This window comes from Mustela lutreola, chromosome 4 (assembly GCF_030435805.1).
Source record: "Mustela lutreola isolate mMusLut2 chromosome 4, mMusLut2.pri, whole genome shotgun sequence".
Taxonomy (NCBI): Eukaryota; Metazoa; Chordata; class Mammalia; order Carnivora; family Mustelidae; genus Mustela; species Mustela lutreola.
In genome coordinates this window covers 48,013,735-48,033,335 of record NC_081293.1, presented here as the reverse complement: position 1 = coordinate 48,033,335, position 19,601 = coordinate 48,013,735, and the positions used below count along the sequence as shown (strand labels likewise).

Below are 19,601 nucleotides of genomic sequence, written 5' to 3'. Positions count from 1 at the left end.
ACACTCACAGCTCCATAGATGGTGAGTAGCAGAGAGACTGGCACATAGTAAGCATTTTGTCCATGCCAGATGTTAGGATCGAAATGTCCTGGTCAGCCCCAATTTCAAATATTTTTCCCCGGGAACCTTCTAGCTCTATTGTAGAGAGGAGTAGTGGTTAAAGGCATTGACTCTGGAACAACCTGTCTAGATATGAATCCCACCCAGACTTCCACTCCGGCTGTGTGATCTTGGAAAAAGTCACTTAACTTCTCTGTGCCATGGTTGTCTCATTTGATAAAAGGAGGTAATAATAATGCCTACATCATGGGCATTAAGTGGGTGAATGCATGTGTAGCACTCAGAACAGGACCTGGGGTATAGTAAGTGCTACGATACACAGGCTAGCAATTTTATTCCAAGTTTTGACATTCAGACTGTCTTAGGATGTCTCTTGTACCTGGAGGTTACCCAAAAGCCTGTGCCTGTCCTTGTGTCATGATTTGGGGTGTGGAAAATATGGAACCTATATGTGTAGGCAAGGCCAAGGTAATTGCCCCCCAGACCCCCCTCTGAGAGGGTAGGAGATGAGTGGGGTGATGGCCCCTTCCTGAGGCTCAAGAGAGGCTCATGTGAGGTCAAGAGCCCTCTCCCTTCCCCCCAAGAAGAGGAGACTGAGCCCCAGAGGGGGAAGCAGGCTGCCTGCAGTAGATGATAGAGAGCTGGCTGAAGGGGGCCAGGCAGGGCCAGCAGAGCCCTGTCTGTGCCTTGGGCTAGGGAAGTTTGAGGGCCTCTTTCGTCCAGCAACGCTTCCCAAATTCTCTCAAGAGAGAAAGTAGCTCTTCAAGCACGGTTTATTGAGCTCCTGCTTCATGCCACACATTGAGCTGGGTATTTTATGAGTGTCCTCTCTGAGGACACTCATAAAGGGAGTGTCCTCCCTTCCCTCGGAAGGAACCAAGCCATTTTATAGATTGGAAAACAGATGCATAGAGATTTATTCACCCGCCCAAAGTAACCCAAAACCTTTGTAACAAAGGAAGGGATGATTGGCTAGATGGCTCTGAGTGGATGAAGTTTGATCAGCTGGGACGGAAAAGGAGGAGGAAAGAAGCGAGAGGAGGAGGGAGGAAGGGTGTGGAGCAGAGCCGGCCCCAACTCCAAGTGCTTGCTCCCTCTACTCTTCCCTGGTCATGCCTTCTTTCCCTGGGATCAGGCTCGTTGGCAGTGACCCCCTGGCTCGTCCCCAGGGCCCCTCTGGCAAGCAGGATCAGAGAGGAAGATGCCCATAGACCCTGCCCTCTTGCCCCACATTAGCTGCCCAGGACAGCTTGCATAGCAGAGCCAGGAGAGGCCAGGCCTTGAAAACTGTGGGTCTTGGCCTGCAGACCCCTGGTTCTCCTTGCCTGCTCCTTTCAGCCACCTTCAAGTCCAGCCCAGCTGCCTTCTGGGATAGGACTGGCCTCCAGAAATGCAGAGCCAAGATCTCGAAACCAGAGCAGGGGCAGCCTGAAGTAGGGGGTCCAAGCTCAGGCATCAGGGTCAGGCTGACCTAGGCTCAGCCCAGCCCATCACTTCCATGCCACGCGTGACCCCAGCCACGTCTCCTACCCTCTCATGAAACCATCGGCACTAACTACCTAACACAAGCTGGCGTCTCAGGAGGGCTCTGTCCACAATCATTCAGATTAAGCCTTGCACTGCGGGCACTGAACCCTACTTGCTCTGTGACTTTATGCAAATCGCTTGGCTTCTCCCAAGCTCGGGGTCCAGCCCATTGGGTCCCCTGGCTAGAGCAGCAGCAATTCTGTTTCCATGGCAACCCAGCTGCCTCTCAAGGGACCATCTGGATCACATCATCCTGGCAAGGTGCTGCCCAGGCAACCAGGTGTTTGTGTTTTGCAGTGGAAGCTCTGCAAGGTGGTAATTCCCCTCGCTGGGGACAAGGAGATGGCCAGGCAGTGGCTGGAAGGAAGCCTGGGCGCTTTGGCCAGGCCTTCTGCTCTGCTCCTCCTGCAGGCAGAGAGAAATACACCTCAGAGCCTGAGAACGCTGACCAATGACTTTCCTTGAAGAGCTGTGAACAGTTGCTTCTTTATATTCCTGGGTGCATTTCCTGACTTGTTTAGGCTGGCAGGGTGGGAAACGCTGCCCTGGGGCTGGACTCCTGTAGGGAATTCCAAAGGACCCAGTCTCACCTGTTTGGGATTAAGAGCTACTATTGTCTTGGGGCAGGAAACTGGAATTACTGGGGTGGGGAGGGGGAGTGAAATTAGGAGTCTGCCTTTCAAACAGGCACATAATTATGACAACAGAAACTCAGTGTAAAGGATAAACTAAATTCACCCCTTCCCCAAGCAGGCACAGACATTGTGATTAACCGTGGAGTAACCCCATAAATTGTCTGTACCCTCAAGATGCTTACAGAGACCCTACATGCTCAAGAAAAAAGCCATATCAACAGATCCACATCAGCAGAGGGTGAAGCTGAAAGGGGGCCAGCCGCTTGCGATGGGCTGCTCCCAACCTGCTGGGGTTGGACAGCTCAGAGACAGCCCGTGTTCTGCCTCCTCTTCGTGGAGGTGAGCCCCTGGACTCCTGGGACAAACAGTCGCTGAGGCACATCTAGCCCCTTTCCCAGATGGAAACTGGGGCTCTCGGAGAAGTGAAGTCATGGCAGGGTCGCACAGCTGGGAAATGGCTGGGCAGGGATCAGAACCGGGGTCCTCTGCCTCCTCAGGGGGCACCCTGTGGGGGCCAGTGCTCTTCTGGTGGGCTGCCCTAGGAGGATCCCACTTCCCCCATGCCCCAAGGCCTCCCTCTAAGCTGAGCAAAACAGTCCTCTGCCTCTGGGTCCTTTCTCCCTCTCTTCCCCTCTCTCTCTCCCTCCCTTTCTCCCTCCCCTCTCTTCCCCTCCCCTCCCTCGCTCCTTCCCCAGGCTCCTTCCCTCCCTCTCTCCCTCCCTGCTCTCCCCACTCCTCCCTGTCCCTCCCACTCCTTCTCTCCTTCAGTTCCTTTGTCTCCCCTTTCCCCTTGGGACCACAGCTCCATGCAACAATGGGCCGGAGGGCTGCATCTCAGCCCTGCCCAGGAGCCCAGGGCAGCCAGCCATTTGCTCAGGGCCACAGGCTCCGGGCCAGAGGTGGGGCACCGAGGTCCTGCCCCCACCCCCAGCCCTGCCCCTGCCCCCAGAAACACTGGCTGCTGTGCAGGGCTGCCCCCCTCCTACGTACCCTCCGCCAAGGAAGTGACATAATTGCCTGTATTCCCATTTCCTCCAGGCTCCCCGCTCTCAGATGTGTGCCCCAGATGTTTAGACTTACTTCCTCCCAATTAAGCCTCTGTCTGCTGGGAGGCCAGGAGGCAAGGGGCCACGTGTGTGCAGGCGGGCTTGGAAGGGAGAAAATGAGAACCTGCACTCCGGGGAGAGACAGGGGAACTGGCCGGCTACTGAGCTCCATGGGGAAGCCCACCAAGGGCTGGGAAGTGTAGCCAGACGCCCCTTTGGTTGGCAGGCAGTCCAACTGCTGTGGGAACACCGGCCCCTTAGCAGTCTGCCTCCGGGGGCAAATCCTGGTGCCCAGCCCCTGGGGACAGGGCGCCTGTGTCTGGTTCTTCTCCCAAATAAGAAAAAGAAAGAGGAAGAGAAAGGCACTGCCCACCCCCCAAGAGCAAAGTCCCGGAGTGGGCAGGTGACCCCAGAGATTGGGTCTACTTCCTCTGAGGCACTGGTGCCCTTCTTTTGGCCGAGGCTGAGCTTCAGGGTGTGGGCCCAGGCCCCCTCATTGTGCAGAGACACTCATGTTTTGACACAGCCAGGGGTCAGGCATAGAACAGTGGCTTCCAGGTGGGAGATAGAGAGTAGGTCAGGATCAGAGCGCCCAGCGCCCCCAACAGGGCTGTTACGCATAAGGTTCCCCCTGGGACTATGTGAGACAAGCCCAGAACCGCCAGGGTTTCCAGTTCTGTGAGAAATCTCCTGAGGTTTGCAATGTGGAGACCACCGCTTATTGAAGACCAGAGCTGGCTAGTCCAACTATGACAGAGGGCTGGCTCTCAGGTGGCCCGTGGAGGCATGGAACTTTAATCACCAGGGACCAAGACCGGGACGGATAGACCCCATGACTCATGGGAGAAGGAAGGGTCAGCCCACAGAGTCTGTGGGACTGGGTCATGTTCACTGAATCCAGAAAGAAGCCTCGGGCCATATCAGCAGGGAAGGGTCCGGAGAAAAGCACCTGAATGGGGTCTAAGGGTAGGAAGGCAGGACCTGTACAAATCCCCCATATGGTACGTATCAAACGGGCAGACAGATCACCCAGGGCTCGCATCCTACTCCCCTGCTTTCAAGCTGTGTCACTTGAGGTAACTGGCACAACCTCTCTGAGCCTCCACTGTGGCGTCAGCAAATGGGGCTAAGCATACCTCCCCGCCATGCTTGTTTGTGCTGGGGTGTTGAGGATTCGGTGGGATGGTGCAGGGGGGGGGGGAGCTGTGCCTGTGTGTAGTGAAAACTGGGTATCCGTCTGCCACGTCCCAGTGACAGGCCAACCAGGTGGGCAGGTAGCACCCTTCCCACCCAAAAAGAAGCTGTGAGAGGGAGAAGGCCAGGTCAGGGAGGAGGATCCCGTATGTTGGACAGGAAGGGGGAAGCAGGCAGATGGTACCCTTTTGGAGAACGTGAGGTATATAATAATGAGGAGGAATTGTAAATAGTAAGGGTCTTTAGTAATACTGTTTTTGCTGCTACTGTTACTCTCAGATGTGAATGTTGGAGTGCAGAGGGCTTTTGGGATCACCCCGCCGAACCCCCTGTTTTTACCTTAGAGAACAGACTGCCTTGGAGAGAGAGAGAGCAATCTTCCCAGCATCCCTCATGATGCCAGGGGGTGGGGCTGGCCGTGTGCCGACATTTACCCCCTAATACTCTTTTTGTTACTACTAGTAGTACCATTACTCCCACGACAGCTATTATTACTGCTAATGCTACCATTATTAATACTGCTGTGCTAAACCTCTAATGCTATCATGTTTTCCCTACTAGTCAGTGAATAAGTTAACTTTTACTGAGTTCTTACTATGGTCCAGACACTGGGTGAAATACTGCATTCTTTCATCTTTACAAAAATATTGAGGAGACTCAGGTTAATTACGTGCTCAAGGCCACACAGCTAGCAAGCGGCAGGGCTAGAATTAGACTCAGGCAGTCTCACTCCAGACCTGCACGCTCGGGTACCCGCTCAGATGCTTTCCGGAAGGAGGAAGGATGCTAGACAAGCCAGGGTCCTGGATGAATGGAGGCCTGGTGTGTCTCCGGAGCAGGGCTGCCTTGTGAATTAGTCCAAGGAGAGCTGCCTTTGTGGAGAGCCTAATAACCTCTCTCTTTCTTGCCTGGTTTCACGAAACCTGAAATTCCAGCTGAAATTCAATTGGCTTTCTTTCGATTTAAGTATTTGTCTGTCTGTAAATAAGCCTTATTCATTCGCTCTGGCATTTGAGGACTATGGTCAGAAGGGACAGTGAGGCCAGGTCCCAGACTCAGACAGGCCTGGCTTCCAGGTCTGGCTATGTTTGCAAGCTGGGTGACCCCGGGCATGTCCCTTCCCTACAGAGCCTCACAGAGCAGCGGTGCTGTCCTTCTGTCATGGAGGCCACGGTGTCTGGAGGGTATCTCTGCCCTGAAGCATTCCTGTAGCTCCCTGTAACTCTGAGGGACTGTTGGCCAGCCCCAGATACAATATTTCTAGATATTGTATAGATGAGACCCCCGCCACCCAACAACCAAGGCCGAGGCCAGTGATGGCAGGGACACAACAAATTGTGTCTGAAAAAGACGCAGAATATAGAGATTTAATCAGCCATTCGTGCGGCAAATACTCCATGAGTACCACAGGGTCTCAGGCCCTTTGCTGGGTGCCTGGACACAGCCTGAGTAAGGCAGACATGGTCCCTGCTTTCTGGGAACTCAAGGCTTGGTAGAGAAGACAGATAAATGTTGGAATAAACACCCTCCCGCGATGATGTCATTGTGATCGGTTCTACAAAGAACATCTTAGAGGCTTTCTCGAGAAAATGACCCTAGCAAGAAGGAGAAAATCTGCTCAGAGAGGAGGGCAAAGAAAGGCATTTCAAATAGAGGGAAGAGCATGTGCAAAGACCCTCACATGCAGAAGAAATGTGGACTCAAATCTCTCTACCTTTTCCAACTTGATGTCACTGCTTAAGATGCTTCTGGGCCTCAGTTTCCTCACCTGTAGAATGGGAACAATGCCACCTGCCTCCCAGGGTTCCAAGCAATGGAAAGACTAAGGAATATGAAGGTGCTGGTGTGTAGCACTGTTTCCTTGAATGCCTAAGGAATCCAGAGGCTGCCACTTGGCTCCTGGTTTCCAGTCACCCCCTGACACCCGAGGCCTCCATCAGTACTGGTTGTTCCTCAGCGCAATTAGGTAATTAGGCCAAATTCAATTACATACCACACTCCCAGGTCTGTCTGGGGCCCGAGGGAGGCGTGGGCTCCCCTTGCTGAGGGGGAGCAGCAGAAGCACTGGCTTGATTCCCAGGGCTGTGCCTTGTTACTACGCAACCCAGAAAACTGCCTGCATCCCAAATGGGGAAACTGAGTCAGGGGAAAGGAAGTGCTGCTTTGCCCCAAACTACAGTATCCCCAGAGCTGAGATCTCCGGGCTGATTTTTCCCTTCCTTGAGCACCCCAACTCGGGCTGCTGGCCCATGGCTTTCCCACCTTTCAGATTCATCAGGGGTCCTGGCTCCTCATCCCTCCGGATGGGCCCCCAGATTGGAGGAAGGGTAGGGTTCGGCTTCTCTGTCACTCCTGGATTTGCGGCAGTATCTCCTCCCAGCTGCAAGCTGGCACCTAGTTGCTGTTCAACACGTTGTTTGGCATCTGGGTTTTTGTGGCAAGCTTACCTCCAATAAAGCTGGGCAAGCTAGGGTTTAGAAGGGCTTTAAGAGACTTGCTGGAGCATCTAGACAAGAGCAACTCAGGTTGAGGGTAGCAGAAGGACCTTCCTAGAGACCATCATAAGACTTCCAGGGCTCTGAATGCCAATCCAGGGAGCTCAAGCTTGCACTTGATCCTGGCAGCACTGGGTAGCCATGGAAGGTTTTAGACAAGGTAGTAACACGGTCAGATTTGCCTTTTATAAAACTTAGCAGCTAGAGGAGGGACCAAGGGACCAGTGGCAGAGAAAACAATGGGGATGCTCTTCTGGGTATCCAGAAAAGAGACTGCTAGGGTGGAATTGTGCCATGTGTAGAGGGAAAAGGACAGATGGTAACTCTCCAGCAATGCCTCTTGCCTGTGGCCAGCCCCTGGCCACCCATGCCTGGGCCTCGGAAGCTCCACTGGTGACTTAGAGTTGTTTTAAGCTTCACTGTGGAGTTACTGAGTGGTTTCTGAAGGCTGTGTGTAGCTCCTTTCAGGGGGAAAAGTCTTAACTTTGGATTCATTTCATTCTAAAAAGAAAGTGGCTTTATGGGCTTTTCCTAATCACGAGAATAATATATACTCCTTATAAAAAGTTAAGACATACAGAAAATTATAAAGTGGAGCTGAAATCCTACTAACACACTAACTGCTCTTCAACAAATATTTGTTGAACACTACTATGTGCTAGGTACAGAACCACCAGAGATATAGCAGTAATCAAAACAGACAAAATCCCTACTCTCAAGGAATTCATAGTCTACCACAAAGGGTACTATGTTTGCAGATACACTGCACAAACATTTGCAAGGATGGACCTTAGTAGGCCTACTACTTTGGAACTGGCTTCTTTGTCATAAGAGGATTGTGTGTATACTGGAAGCATCTGGCCTGGCTTGCTCAATCCCTTATAGGTTATCAATGGGGAAGGGGGTGTCAGCTCAATTGTGACAGTCCTTCTTGGGGCCTTGCCCCTAGTAGCAAAGAGGCTCAGCATCTGCACTGCATGTCAACACTGCATGGGGAAGCGGTGTCCCAGAAAATGGTAGTGATCTGCTCTTGGTCACACAGCAAGTCCCCAGCCTCTCTCCCAGGCAACATCTCTCCATTGGGGCCTTGGCCTCCAGTGGAAGGGTGTGCTGTTCCCACCTGCCAAGCTCAGCTCTGCAGATCCTGATTTCAACATCAAGCCTCCCACTCCTTGCCCTGCCCTGGCGGCCACTTTGGATTTTCCCCAGACAGACATTCCTACGTGGCCTGTCTGCTCACGTCCAACCACCACCCCCAACCCCTGGGAGAGGGGGGACACCTGGGACCATACGGGGGAGTGAAGGAAGCTGCCAGATTCCCTGGGCTGCTGTGGGCTAGGAGTAAGTGGCTGGAAGGGAGTGGGCAGCGGGAATAGTATCTTCTTACTCAGGACTGTCTGGAGGAGGGAAGGAAGCACACAGGTGATGAAGGCTTCCCAGTGAACTTTAATGGGTCTGGAAGGTTCAGAGAGCTGCTTTGTTGCTGCCCAGAACATACTGAGGTGCTTGGGCATACTTTTCAAGCACCCATCCTCTCCTCCTACCTATAAGAGCACCCCAGAGCAGAAATGGCCACAGAAGCCCTAGCCTACTACTCCGATATTCCCTCTGCATTTTCACATCCTCAGCTTACACACCTCAGGTGACAAGGTGCTCACTACTACCTCAGGGCAGCCCTGACTTCCCTTCTTTTGAGCCCAAATTGGATGCCACTACCCACCTTCCTGATGTGCAGGACCCTCTATGGATAAGGAAAGGAGCGGAAGATTCCAGAGTTTGGACCCCAACCTCCCTGGGAGGAGGAGGAAGATGGAGCGGGACAGGCCCTCCACATCTGAATCCCATCAGCTCATAAAAAGAGGCAACCGATGGACAAGAGCCCTTTAGACCTTCCTATCTGTCTAGCACTTTACAGTTTGGAGAACATGCCCTTGCCAGTACACTTGATGGGAACACAACATCAGGAGACATGGCCTGGGTCTCTGGAACAAGCCAGAAATCTTAGGGCTAGTCCTGGCTCTCCCACTAATTTGCTGTGTGGTGGCAGGAAGCCCAGGCCCCTCTCTGAGCTTGGGTTCCCTCATTCCAAGTGAGGCTAGGGGCTCTTGACTCCAGTGCTAAATGAGTCGATGATCCCAAATGGTCAGGTAGAGGCTCTGCAGGGAAGAGGGCCGGCTGTAAGAAGCCATGCAGGCTTGGGGGCACAGTGGGGTCAGTAACGGCGGGGGCAGCCTGCATGCAGCTCCACCGGACCCCCAGCCTTGAGCCAGAATGTGTGTGTTTTCGGAACTCCATCCCTGTCTGAACTTCATTTCTTCCTCTCCAACGCGGAGGGCATCCTCCTGGGACCTGCTTGAGCCTTTGTCTGGGGGATGTCAGGAGTGGAATTTGGCTGCCCTGGCACAGACGGGAGAAATGCTGCACAGTCAGGGAGGCAGACAGACAGACAGACTGACAGCTTCAGCAGGAAGGGAAATTGTCTTTCCAACTGCAAGGAGCTTATGTCCGTCCAACCCAGGGACCGTCTGGAAGCCCCCCATCAAAGCTGTGTCCTGGGAGAAGCAATAAAATCCCAGGACTGCTGAGGCGCAGACATTCGAGCTGCCTTGGCAGTCCCTTCCCTTCAAAGGCGACTCCAGAAATCAATGGAGAGAGATTCATTAGAGGCCTGGGTGGCAAGTTCCCCACCACCTCCGGTGGCCCCTTTGTAAGCCGGCCTGAGCTTCCTGTCTGAACAGGCTGCCTCCACAGAGAAGCCTCCCAGTGTTCTTCTAGGCAGCGGTTCTGGGGAGGGGTGCAAGCCGGGGACACACGGCACCACAGCTTCTCCTATTCATGCCTTCATTCCTGGCCCCATTCATTCATTCATTCATTCAGGCAGCTGGTTCTTGTGTCCTTCCTAGAGCAAATATCCCGCATCTGCCCAGCATCCTTTAGATCCTGTCCATGCGAGACGTCCAAAGCAGACAGTAGTCGCTGCTGATGCGGACCTTGCCTTCTAGTCAGGAGACAGCTTTGACAAGAGAAACAAGCAGTCAGAAGTGCACAGGGGAGAGCGAAGTCAGGAAAGAGTGGGAGGAAGCGTGGGGAGGGGCGGCCATTGGGGGCATCGTGGCTGCGGAAGGCTCCGGAGAAGGGGTCAGCCGCCAAGAGGCCTGCAGGGAGGGGGCATGTGAGCCGGGCCACCTGGAGAAGAGTGTGCCTGGCCCACCTCGGAGGGTGCGTCGGGGGTACCTGCGGACAGAAGGGCAGGGAGGCTGGGGCCGAGTGAGCCAAGGGTGAACCGGAAGGAAATGAGGTCAGGGAGGTCACACAGGGGCTTGTGGGTAATCGTAAGGGCTCTGGGACTTCACCCTGCCCCAGCCAGAACCTCTGCAGGAAGGGATCTGAGGGGAGAGGGATGTTCTGTGACCTCTGCTTTCAGTGTCACCAGGGGCACTGTTTGGGGGGAATGCCAGAACAAAGTACCACCTGCCCGCAGCTTCAACGAGACATTCGCGCCATCTCAGGGAGCTGGGGGCCAGAGGTCTGCTGCTCGGAGATGGTGGCGGCAGGGCCATACACGGGAAGGACCCGTTCCAGGCCTCTCCCCCAGCTCGTGGCACCATGATGCCACAGTCTCTAGGCATCCTCCCCCTGTGCGTGTGTATCTCCATGTCCAGATGTCTGCTTTTTAAACAGACACCAGTCATAGGGCAGTAAGGCCCACCCCAATGACCTCATCCTAACTTGATCATCTGCAAAGGCCTCCTTCCAAATAAGGTCACGTTCACAAGTGCCGGAGACTGGGGACTTCAGCATCTTTGGAGGGACACAGTTCAACTCACACTATCACTGCACAGACTCAGCCTCTTGCGAATGGTCACCGGTATTTCCTTTGGTCCCCTGAGGACCTGGTGTGAGGTGGTTTCACTTCCGTCTTAGGAAGGAGGTGGTAGGAGCCCAGGAAGCCTATGGGACTTGTCCACAGCGGGTGGCTGTCAGTGCTTGTTTCCTGAGCCCCAGCCTCCAAATCCAGGCCCATCGCCTCCCTCCACCGCTCCTCAGCTACCAGGGACCTGGCCAGCTCCTTCCTGTCTGACAGGCCAGCCCCTGCCTGCCAGCCTCTCTGTCCCGGCAGCACGGGCAGACAGCCTAAGGGGGTGGTTACCTTCTCAGCCTAAGCATTTAAAGGGCAGACAGCTCTTAAAGAAGCCCCCCGAGTGCCCATTTTGTGCCCAGCTCCTGGCTTCCCTCCCCCATCTTCTCCTCTCCTTCAGCCTGGCCGGAGGCTTTCCCGGGTCCTCAGTAACCTTGCCATTGTAGGGTCTCTCAGAGGTGCCGAATGGAGGTGTGGGGCAGGGGTGGGTTTTGTTTCTGAATAAAATGATAAGATTTGGGCAGAAGCCAAATGCAGACTTCTGGGAATGCAGTCTGAGTCTGGGACGAGGGCCCTGCTGGGGAAGAAATCCAGGAAGGGGGGTGGGGTACAATGATAGGAGGTCCTGAGCCAAGGAGGTCTCGTTCTCCACCGTGTCCCCAGGCTCTCCCCCGCAGGGGGACCCTAGCCTGGCCAACCAAGATGTCAGGTGGTTGCTTACCATCACGCAGATGGTAAACAGGAAAAAGAAACACAAAGAAAATATTGTACTGGAAAAAATATAAAACAAGAGTCAGGGGATAAAGCTCTCATTAGCGAGCTGGAGTGACCTCGATGGCCCCTGTCCTCTGGACCTTTGAATTCCATCTTAGGAATATAACAAGATGGTCCATGGAAGACTCCGCAATCAGATCGTCCACTAGTTTAAATCCTTCCAGCAAGTTGTCCAAACCTCTCTGTGCCTCAGTGTTACTGTCTGTAGAGTGGGAATAATGACCGTAGCTCATCAGAGAGGGTAAAGGATCACACGTCGATACTTGCAAAGTGCCTGGCAAAAAGCAAACTCCCCGTGACCTGGAGCTCTTCGCAGTTAGGAATCAGGAGAGGCCTGGATCCAGCCCGGAAGTCCCAGCTCTGTTTCCCAAACAGGAGTGCGCTCTCCTGCTGACCCCCATGTGTGGGTAGGGTTGCGAGGCCTGGCGGAGACACCTCCGCTGGCTGGGTGCTGGACTTCCTCCTTCAGGAGGGTCCAAGTAGAATTGAGGGGATTAATGGGGGCAAAGGGAGAGAGGAAAGGGGGAAGAGGGAACAGCGTTATCGAAAGCTGTAGGGGTTTGTGCCCTGGCTCCTCGGAGGTGGGCAGGAGAAGCCTCAGGAGATGGTCTCTGGAGGCAGAGCCCCTGAGTTGACTCCTGCCCCCAGTGCAGTCCCTTGAGCCTTCCTGGGCCAGCCGCACTGGCAGTGAGACAGACGTCCCACGACGGTGACGCCCAGAACGTGCTCATCCCTTTATTGAACATTCTCTGGACCATGAACGTCCTTCGTGGGTCCTGAGAGGGACCAGTTGTGTGAAGGTGGACGGCCCAGGGGGCTCCCAGGCCCTGTGCTCGTGCCCGTCACACCCACGTGGCTACATGTCCAGGGCCTCCCTGTCTGTCTCATCCTCCCCCTGAGCTCTTCAGCATGAGTGACATCTCTGAGTTATCGGGACCCCTGCTGAGACCTGCTGAATCAGCCAGCCCCGCTTGAGGAGGACCCGGCTCTGTGGCTCGCCAGAACCCAAGGCCCAGAAGAGCCGCCTCTGGAGTTCATTGTTCTGCCTCTCCTCAGCCTCGGTTTGAGGAGACTCGGCTTTTGTCTGCCCCCAGGCCTCAAACACAAAGCCTCGCCTGGGTGGCGACCCAGCCCTGAGCCTGGAAGCCCTGGGCGGAGCTACTTTCGACCCTGGGGTGATTTACATCCAAGGTGGCTTGCTCTTTCTCTCCTTACCGGCCTGGGCTGGCACAGGCTCCAGGAGGCCGTGTCCCCCCGGTGGTTAGCTGGGGAGCCCTGGAAGAGGTTTTCCTGCACCCCCAAGGCGCCACGCTAGTCTCCTCCCCCCTGCCCACGGTCCCGCAGAAGTGGGTTCTGCATGACAGGTTCCCCGAGCGGAGTGAAGAATCCTCCCGTCTGCGACCCCCGGAACGAGCCGCTGCCGCGTTCCTGGCTCTAGCGTCGTGATTTATCCGCGGCTCTTCCTCGCCAGGGCCCAAGGCTGGAGGAGTTCAAACACCCGCAAGAAAGCCACCCGCTATTGATCCCCACACCAGGCTTCCCGAGCGCTCGCAGCCATTCATCAAGGAGTCAGGGCGCTAGGGCCGCCGCTCTCCCTTTCTTCTTCCTTTCTTCAGCCTCCCAAGTCATTCCCCCGGGCTGTGCCCCCCTCCCCGAGGTCGCTCTGAGAGCTCGCGGAACAACTGCTCGAAGAGGTGGAGGGCGGCTTTGTCTTCGGCCCCTTTCCGGCAGATTCTTATCAGGGCGTGCGTGCGCCCAGCGGGTGGAGCAGGCCGCTTAGGGCTCGGGCTCCAGGCTTTTGAGCACATCTTTGGAAGTTGGAGAAGCGGAATTGGAAAGTGAAGTGAGGAGAAGCCCCTCTGAAGCAGGAACTGGTTAGAGTACCCGTGTATCTGTAGGCTTGGGACGCGTTGTACCAGTAAGACCCCGGAGAGGGGCTAGAATAGGGCCCTGCGGGCCTTGAAATTAACATGTGAAAACCCTAGCTTGGGCCGGGAGGCCTAGGTGCTGGCCAGTGAATGGGTGCTGGAAAACAATTTGTTTTTCTAGTTATGTAAATCTGCTGGATGGTATTTACTTTCTTTTAATTTTTTTCTTTTTTCTTTCTTTTTTTTTTTTTTTTTTTTTTTGGCTTACCCGGAGAAAGTAAAAAACAATTGATCCCAGGCCTGAGGAATTTAAAATTTAAATAAGCATATTAATGCTTTTCTCCCACCCCATCCTGCCAGAAGTGGGAGGCTGGGGAGGCAGCGTGGTGGGGCTGTCTTACTCGTTTTCCAGGCAGTGACGCCAGGTCTGTGTCCCTCTGGTATAAACCTCAGCTCCAGTCCGGATTCTGGTTCAACGTACAGGAAGTGGTTTTTCTGAACTCTGCCTGGGGACTGGCTACTTGGTACCAACACTTATAGGGGATTTCAAAAATGAACATGGAAGTTCCAAACATTTAGTTTTTCTGTGGCTTGGAGGGCACCAAGGATCAGGTTAATATCATGAACTATCAGTGCCCAGAATTTCTGGGAGGGGAGGATCCAAGAGTGTGTTCTGGTTATTTGAAGCTTGGCTATTTGAATTCTGGGTAATCTGACACTATGTTAAAAGCAGATTAATGTTAGTAATCTGGTTTTGAGGACTTCCATCTCAGAGTTTTCTTCTGAAATTTGGGCCAAATTGTCAGGCCCCATCTGCTTCTGGGTGTCACTGGCAGAGCACTGGGCTTTGAAAACCATTGTCTAGGGGATCTGCGGTGGGGACTGGGCCAGCCAAAGTGAGAGAAATGGGAGAGTCTTTTTATAGGGCCATAGGGCTCTTCCCTCTTGAGATCCCAGATTCTGATGAGACTGCTTGGGAGGGCAGGTTCCCAACAGATGTCTCACTAAATTACTGCCCCCCCCCCACCACCACCACGCGCCGAAACCATTCTAACCCAAAATAAGGAAGACTCCTTGGAAGAGGTGAAAGTAAGCAGAGCCTGAAATTGGTGGAGATCAGAGAAGTCCCTCTTTCCCCAGCTGCCCCTGGGGTTGGCCCTGCAGGAAAGAGATGCCAATTAATCTCTCTTGCAGGAAGCTAGTTCTTGTCCAAAAGGCAGCAAGTTATGAAGTATGAATTAATCCATTTAACCAGCTCCTCGGAGGGAAAGCCCATGACAACTGCATTTCCAAATGCCATCCCCGAAAGTGATATTTCAAGTGGCAGTGGGTGGGATTAGAGCCTGCTAACGATTTATGTCAAACAAGGAGCAAGAACATAATTTCTAGATAAGTGATTTGTCTCAGCCACTTCCAGGGCGGGCAGGAGGACAGACAGTAAGGTTTAGGGGCCAGCCAGAGGCTCAGAATGAAAAAGGAGGGGAGTATCCGAGTATGAAGTCTAGAGAGCAGCAAAGGCTAGTGGACCTGGTCAGTTACTGGGGATGTCTGAGAGCAGTGCGCAACTGTCAGTATAGAGGAGAAGACAGTTCTGGCTACCTTTCTTTAGGAAAGGTACCTTCCTAATCATTTGAGTGAGTTAGGTCACCAAGCAATTTTCACTGGCAGTAGTTAGGGCTGGGGGAGGGGGCTATAAAACCTTTCTCCCGAGAGGGTGATGGTAGTGCAAAGAGAGAGAGGGGCAATGCCCTTTGGGCAGGGCAGCAGGTGGGCTTTCAGGGGCGTCTCCGGGACGGAGGGGTAGAGAGGGGGCAACTCAGCTCAACGCCAGGAGACCTTGCAAAAGACAGGCTGGAAGGAAGAGGCCGCGGCCACCACAGGATGCAATGTCAGGAAGGCGGCAGCTCCCGGGGCAGGGCAGGGCCGAGGCAGGCGCGCACCGCAGCCGCCCCCGGCTTCCCTATAGCCGCTGGCCTAGGGCACAGGAACTCCCCGAAGTCGGGGAGGTTGAGCATACGAACGCCCGCTCACCCTACCCCTGGCTCCGCGCTCGGGGAATCCCGAAGGTAGAGGAGTCCCTGTGCCAAGTTAGATACCAGGTTGTCTGCTTTCTCCGCCCCTTAACCGGTTCCGAAAATCCTGCAAACCGAGGTCGTAATCCGGATGACCCAGTACCGCCCCGCTCCTCCCCTCCCACCACCCCCCGGGCCGAGACCGCCCCCAGGCCAGCTCCCTCCTCCGCCCCCACCCCGCCGGGGACCCTCATTAGCATGACCACTTGGGAGGATTCGCTGGGGGGCGGTGGGGGGTGGGAGACACCCCAAGTCAACCACCGTCAGCGCCTTCCCGGCGGCCCCCTCAGGCGACAGCGCTCCGGGAGACCCCACTCGCACAAGTGTTGCTTCCAATTAATTGCCCAGGCGGCGGGAGGGGGGCGGCCGGGGGGCCAGGGGGCGGGGGCCCTGGTCGCCGCCCCCGCCCGGAGGCTGGAGCGCCGCTTGTCGGGTCGTGCGTTCGCTCGGCGGCAGCGTGCACCAGCACCACCCCTGCGTGCAAGTTTGAAATGTGAGCTGCCTCCGATTCATACTCGCTCGCGCTCCCTCGCAGCAAAGTGGCTGGGCCGACGGTCTGCGCGCGCGAGTGAGTGCGGGCGGCGGGCTGGGGGGCGGGGGTGCGGACGGCGAGGCTCGCGGGGCGGGGAGGGCGCGCGCGAGCCGGGGCTCCCTGGAGACGCCGAAGCAGGTCTGCTAGCCTTTCATCTTCCTCGCGCGCTCCTCCTCCTCCCTCCCCTCCCCCCTCCGCGGCGCGCCCGGCCTCCCCAGAGCCCCCAGCCCCACGCGGGCGAACGAACGCAGGGTGGGTGGTCGCGCCGCTGGGGCCCCGGCGCGCGGCGCAGGGCGCGGGCCGTGGGAAGTTTCACTGGCGCGCCCCGTGCGCCCCCGCCCCCCGCGCGCCCCCGGCCCATCCCTGTCCCCGGAGGGCTGTCGCTTGCGCCCGGGCGCGCGGCTGGCTGCCTCCTCGGCGGCGGCGGCGGCCCCATTAGCGGAGCCTCCGCCTGTGATTGGCTTCGCCCGGGAAGCTGGAGACGGGCGATGAATAATTGATGTGTGCGGTGCGGTAGCCGGACGGCGGCGGCGGTGGCGGGCAGCAGCGAGCGGGAGCGCGGGAGCCGGAGCGCCCTCGGAGCGGGCAGCGCGGAGCGAGCGGGCGCCGGAGCCGCCTGGGCCCCCGCGCCGCCGCCGCCGCCGCCGCCGCCCGGGCGCGGAGCGGGGATGCAGGCGGCGCCCGCTGCCTGCGCGCAGCCTTTGTTCGGCGCCGGCTGAACCCTGCCCGGAGACGCTCGCCGCGGCCGCTCTCGGCCGGGCCCCAGCCCCCCGCGGGCGCCAGGGTGGGACCAAGGCCGGTGCAACTTCTAGGTGAGTGCGGGGCTGGAGGGGTCGGCACCAGGGCGCCCGCGGGCCGGGCCCGGCTCCCTCTGGGCGCGGGGGTGAGTGTGCGTGCCTGTGTGTGACAGAGGAGGGCCGGTGCATTGTGGGTAGCGCCGTGTGCTGCATGGTGTCAGCCCGAGGCTTGGCCGTGAGAGTGGCACAGGCGTGCACCGGGCCCGTTTTGTGCTCCCACTGAAGGGGCCCTCATTTTTCCTCAGGGCCCAGGGTCTGGGTGCTCCCCCGCGTTCTTCCCGAAGGTGAAGTGTGGTCCCCCAGCAGACATTTTTACGAAGCTCGTTCTCAATCCGCTCCTGTTGCAAAATAAGAATCGGCCAGGAAGCCTTCCACGGAGGCAGCGGCCGAGGGTCTTTAACTTCAAGCTGCTCCTTTGTCAGGTTGTAGCCCTAATGTTGAAAGAGCCCAGAGACCCCCACGGGCGCTGGTGATGCCACCATTGCGGCAGGGCGTCCTTCGGAGAGCTGGTGGGCACGGAACAGACTTCTGACAAGTGTTTGCTAGGAAGCCGGCTGGAGAAGGAAAGAGAGGGTTCCCAGTAGCGGGCAGGAAGGCGCCTTTCTGGGGGTGCCTGACACCAGGCTGTGAGGATCTTATTTAAGGCTTTGGAGAGAGGGTTTCTCAGGAAACTGTTGGGTTTATGGGTTGTTTCCTTGTCCTGAGCACATGGTTTTGGTGTTGGCTTACTAGCCTTGGTGCCCAAGCCTCTAGACAGGTCTCAGTTCCCGGGTCCAATGGGAAGCTTGCTCCGAGGAGACTGGGGAGACCAGGCTGTGCCTTTCCCTGCCCTAACCCTCTGCACCAGTGGAGGGAGGTGGCGCCTCCTCAGATGGGCTTCAGGTAACTGTCATTCTCAGGGCAGGCGTCCAGGACCCTTGCCCTTGACCGTCAGGCCAGACTGCCAGATGGGCACTGGACATGGCTGTTGGTTCTTCCAGCGGGAAGATTTTGTGAGACAACTGACAATGAGCGGGTACCAGAGTGTTTCTTAATGGCCCAGCCTGGAGAGTGGGTGCAGTGTGGGCCAGAAATCCTGCTGGGGAGTGAGTTGGAGTGGACAAGGTGGCGCCACCCTGAATTCGGGGTGACCCCAGTGGCATCCAGGGCCTCAAACCCTCCAGTTCTGGGACAGGATGTTCATCTCCTGTCCACTACAAAGCAAAAGGCTCTGTCCCATGGCAGGGACCAGGGCTTGGGGGGGGGGGCACTCTAAGCCTTAGGGTCCACATGGTCACTAATAAGCCTGTTCCCCTTTTTTTGTGTATTAGCTCAGCAGTCACTACGCCCCAACTAGCTGGATTCAAGTCCCCTCCTGAGCTATTTTTACCGTGAACTTCCTTAGTGAGAAACCACCAAACAGCAATGCTTTGGTGAGAATCTGGGTCTGAACCGGAAGCAGCAGGCTGCACAGAGTTTGACTTGCTTTACAAGGCTGTCTCCACTCCCCTGCACAGCCGCCCGGCCCCTCCACCATGCTCTCTTGCCCCTGGGGTCTCTCCGCAGCCGGTGCACTCAGAGACTTGGGATCCCCAGTGTCTGCCGGGAAAACGTGTGTGAAGCCCTGAGACCATCCAGTAGAGGACCGAGGAAGCCAATGTTAGCTCGCACTGGAAGGAGACCTTGACCCTGAGCTCTTTGGAGGCAGGGATCATCTGGTCCTCATCACTGGATAGCCCAGTACCCACCACCGTGCCTGGCAGCTGGCGGACCCTCAGTGAGTGCTGAGGGCTACAGGAGCAGAAGGCAGGTCTGGTGCTGCTTTCCCTACAAGGGTGGGGAGGGGACAGAGCGACCGAGAGAGCACTCCTGGACTTCAGTTTGTGTTGGTTGAGCACTAGGCAGCCAGGCCCTGCTCAGACCCTGGGAACTTTCACATGAGTCCCCATTCTGGTATCAACCAGTCAGACTGAGAGAGGTGCCCCCACAGATACTCAGCCAAAGTCCTGCCTGGGAGTTTCCCGATGGCTCTTTCTGGGTCACACCCCGGCTACTAAGGATGGCAGAGTGCATCTAGAACTGTGCTGTCAGATATGGGAGGCACCAGCCATGTGTGGCTATTCGGGCTGTAGAACGTTTGCCCTGTGACAGAAAGTTCCATTGGACCACGCTGGCCTGTAAGACTCAGAGCAGAAGTGAAGTGAGGACAACTAGTCCAAAGCCCACAGGTGTGCCAGTGCAGATGAGGCCATCTTCTGTTTTCTTAGCACTCGATTTTCTGACAGCTTCCCTGTGAGGGGAGTAGACACAAGCCAGGTATCCCCATTTAGTGCAGGAGAAAGCCGAGGTTCCGTTTTGCCCAAGGTCACCCAGAGGATGGCACAAGCCCCTCCTCTACCAGGGCTCTGCCACCGAGCGGAGGTCAGCCAGGGGGCAAGGGTGGGCAGCAGTCCCCAAGCAGCTTTAGACCTCCCTGAGGACCATCGTGGTGCCTGCTAGGCGTCCGTCTTTGTGAAGTCATCCATCGATCGGGCGGGAGAGCCAGCTCAGCCTCGGGTCCCCAGGAACAGAGAGCTCTGTGCTGGCTGGGAGAGGGAGAGAGGCTCTGGGTGAGGGAGGTGTTTACCTTGATCGATGCCGCTCTGGTCCCCAGGAGAGACTGGCTTGTCTCAGAAGGGAAGGACCCAGTGGACGGGCCTGTGGCCAGGTTCGTTAGCACTGTCCCAAAGGAGGTGTGCAGACCCCAGCCCGATGGGAAGAATT

The 19,601-nt window shown here is 56.3% G+C and overlaps 1 protein-coding gene across 7 annotated transcripts in view; it reads left to right on the top strand.

Annotated features, from left to right (window-relative positions):
* ZMIZ1 (zinc finger MIZ-type containing 1) overlaps nucleotides 1–19,601 on the top strand; it is a 232,659-nt gene that overhangs the window by 148,451 nt on the left and 64,607 nt on the right. For 3 of the 7 annotated variants that reach the window (XM_059169779.1, XM_059169780.1, XM_059169778.1), the window contains exon 1: nucleotides 15,714–16,098. The exons of the other annotated variants lie outside the window; for them this stretch is intronic. In XM_059169779.1, coding sequence (XP_059025762.1) covers nucleotides 15,729–16,098 — 370 coding nt within the window. In that variant the 5' untranslated portion in view covers nucleotides 15,714–15,728. Of the gene's footprint in view, nucleotides 1–15,713; nucleotides 16,099–19,601 lie in introns of those variants that run through there. 7 annotated transcript variants of the gene reach the window in all.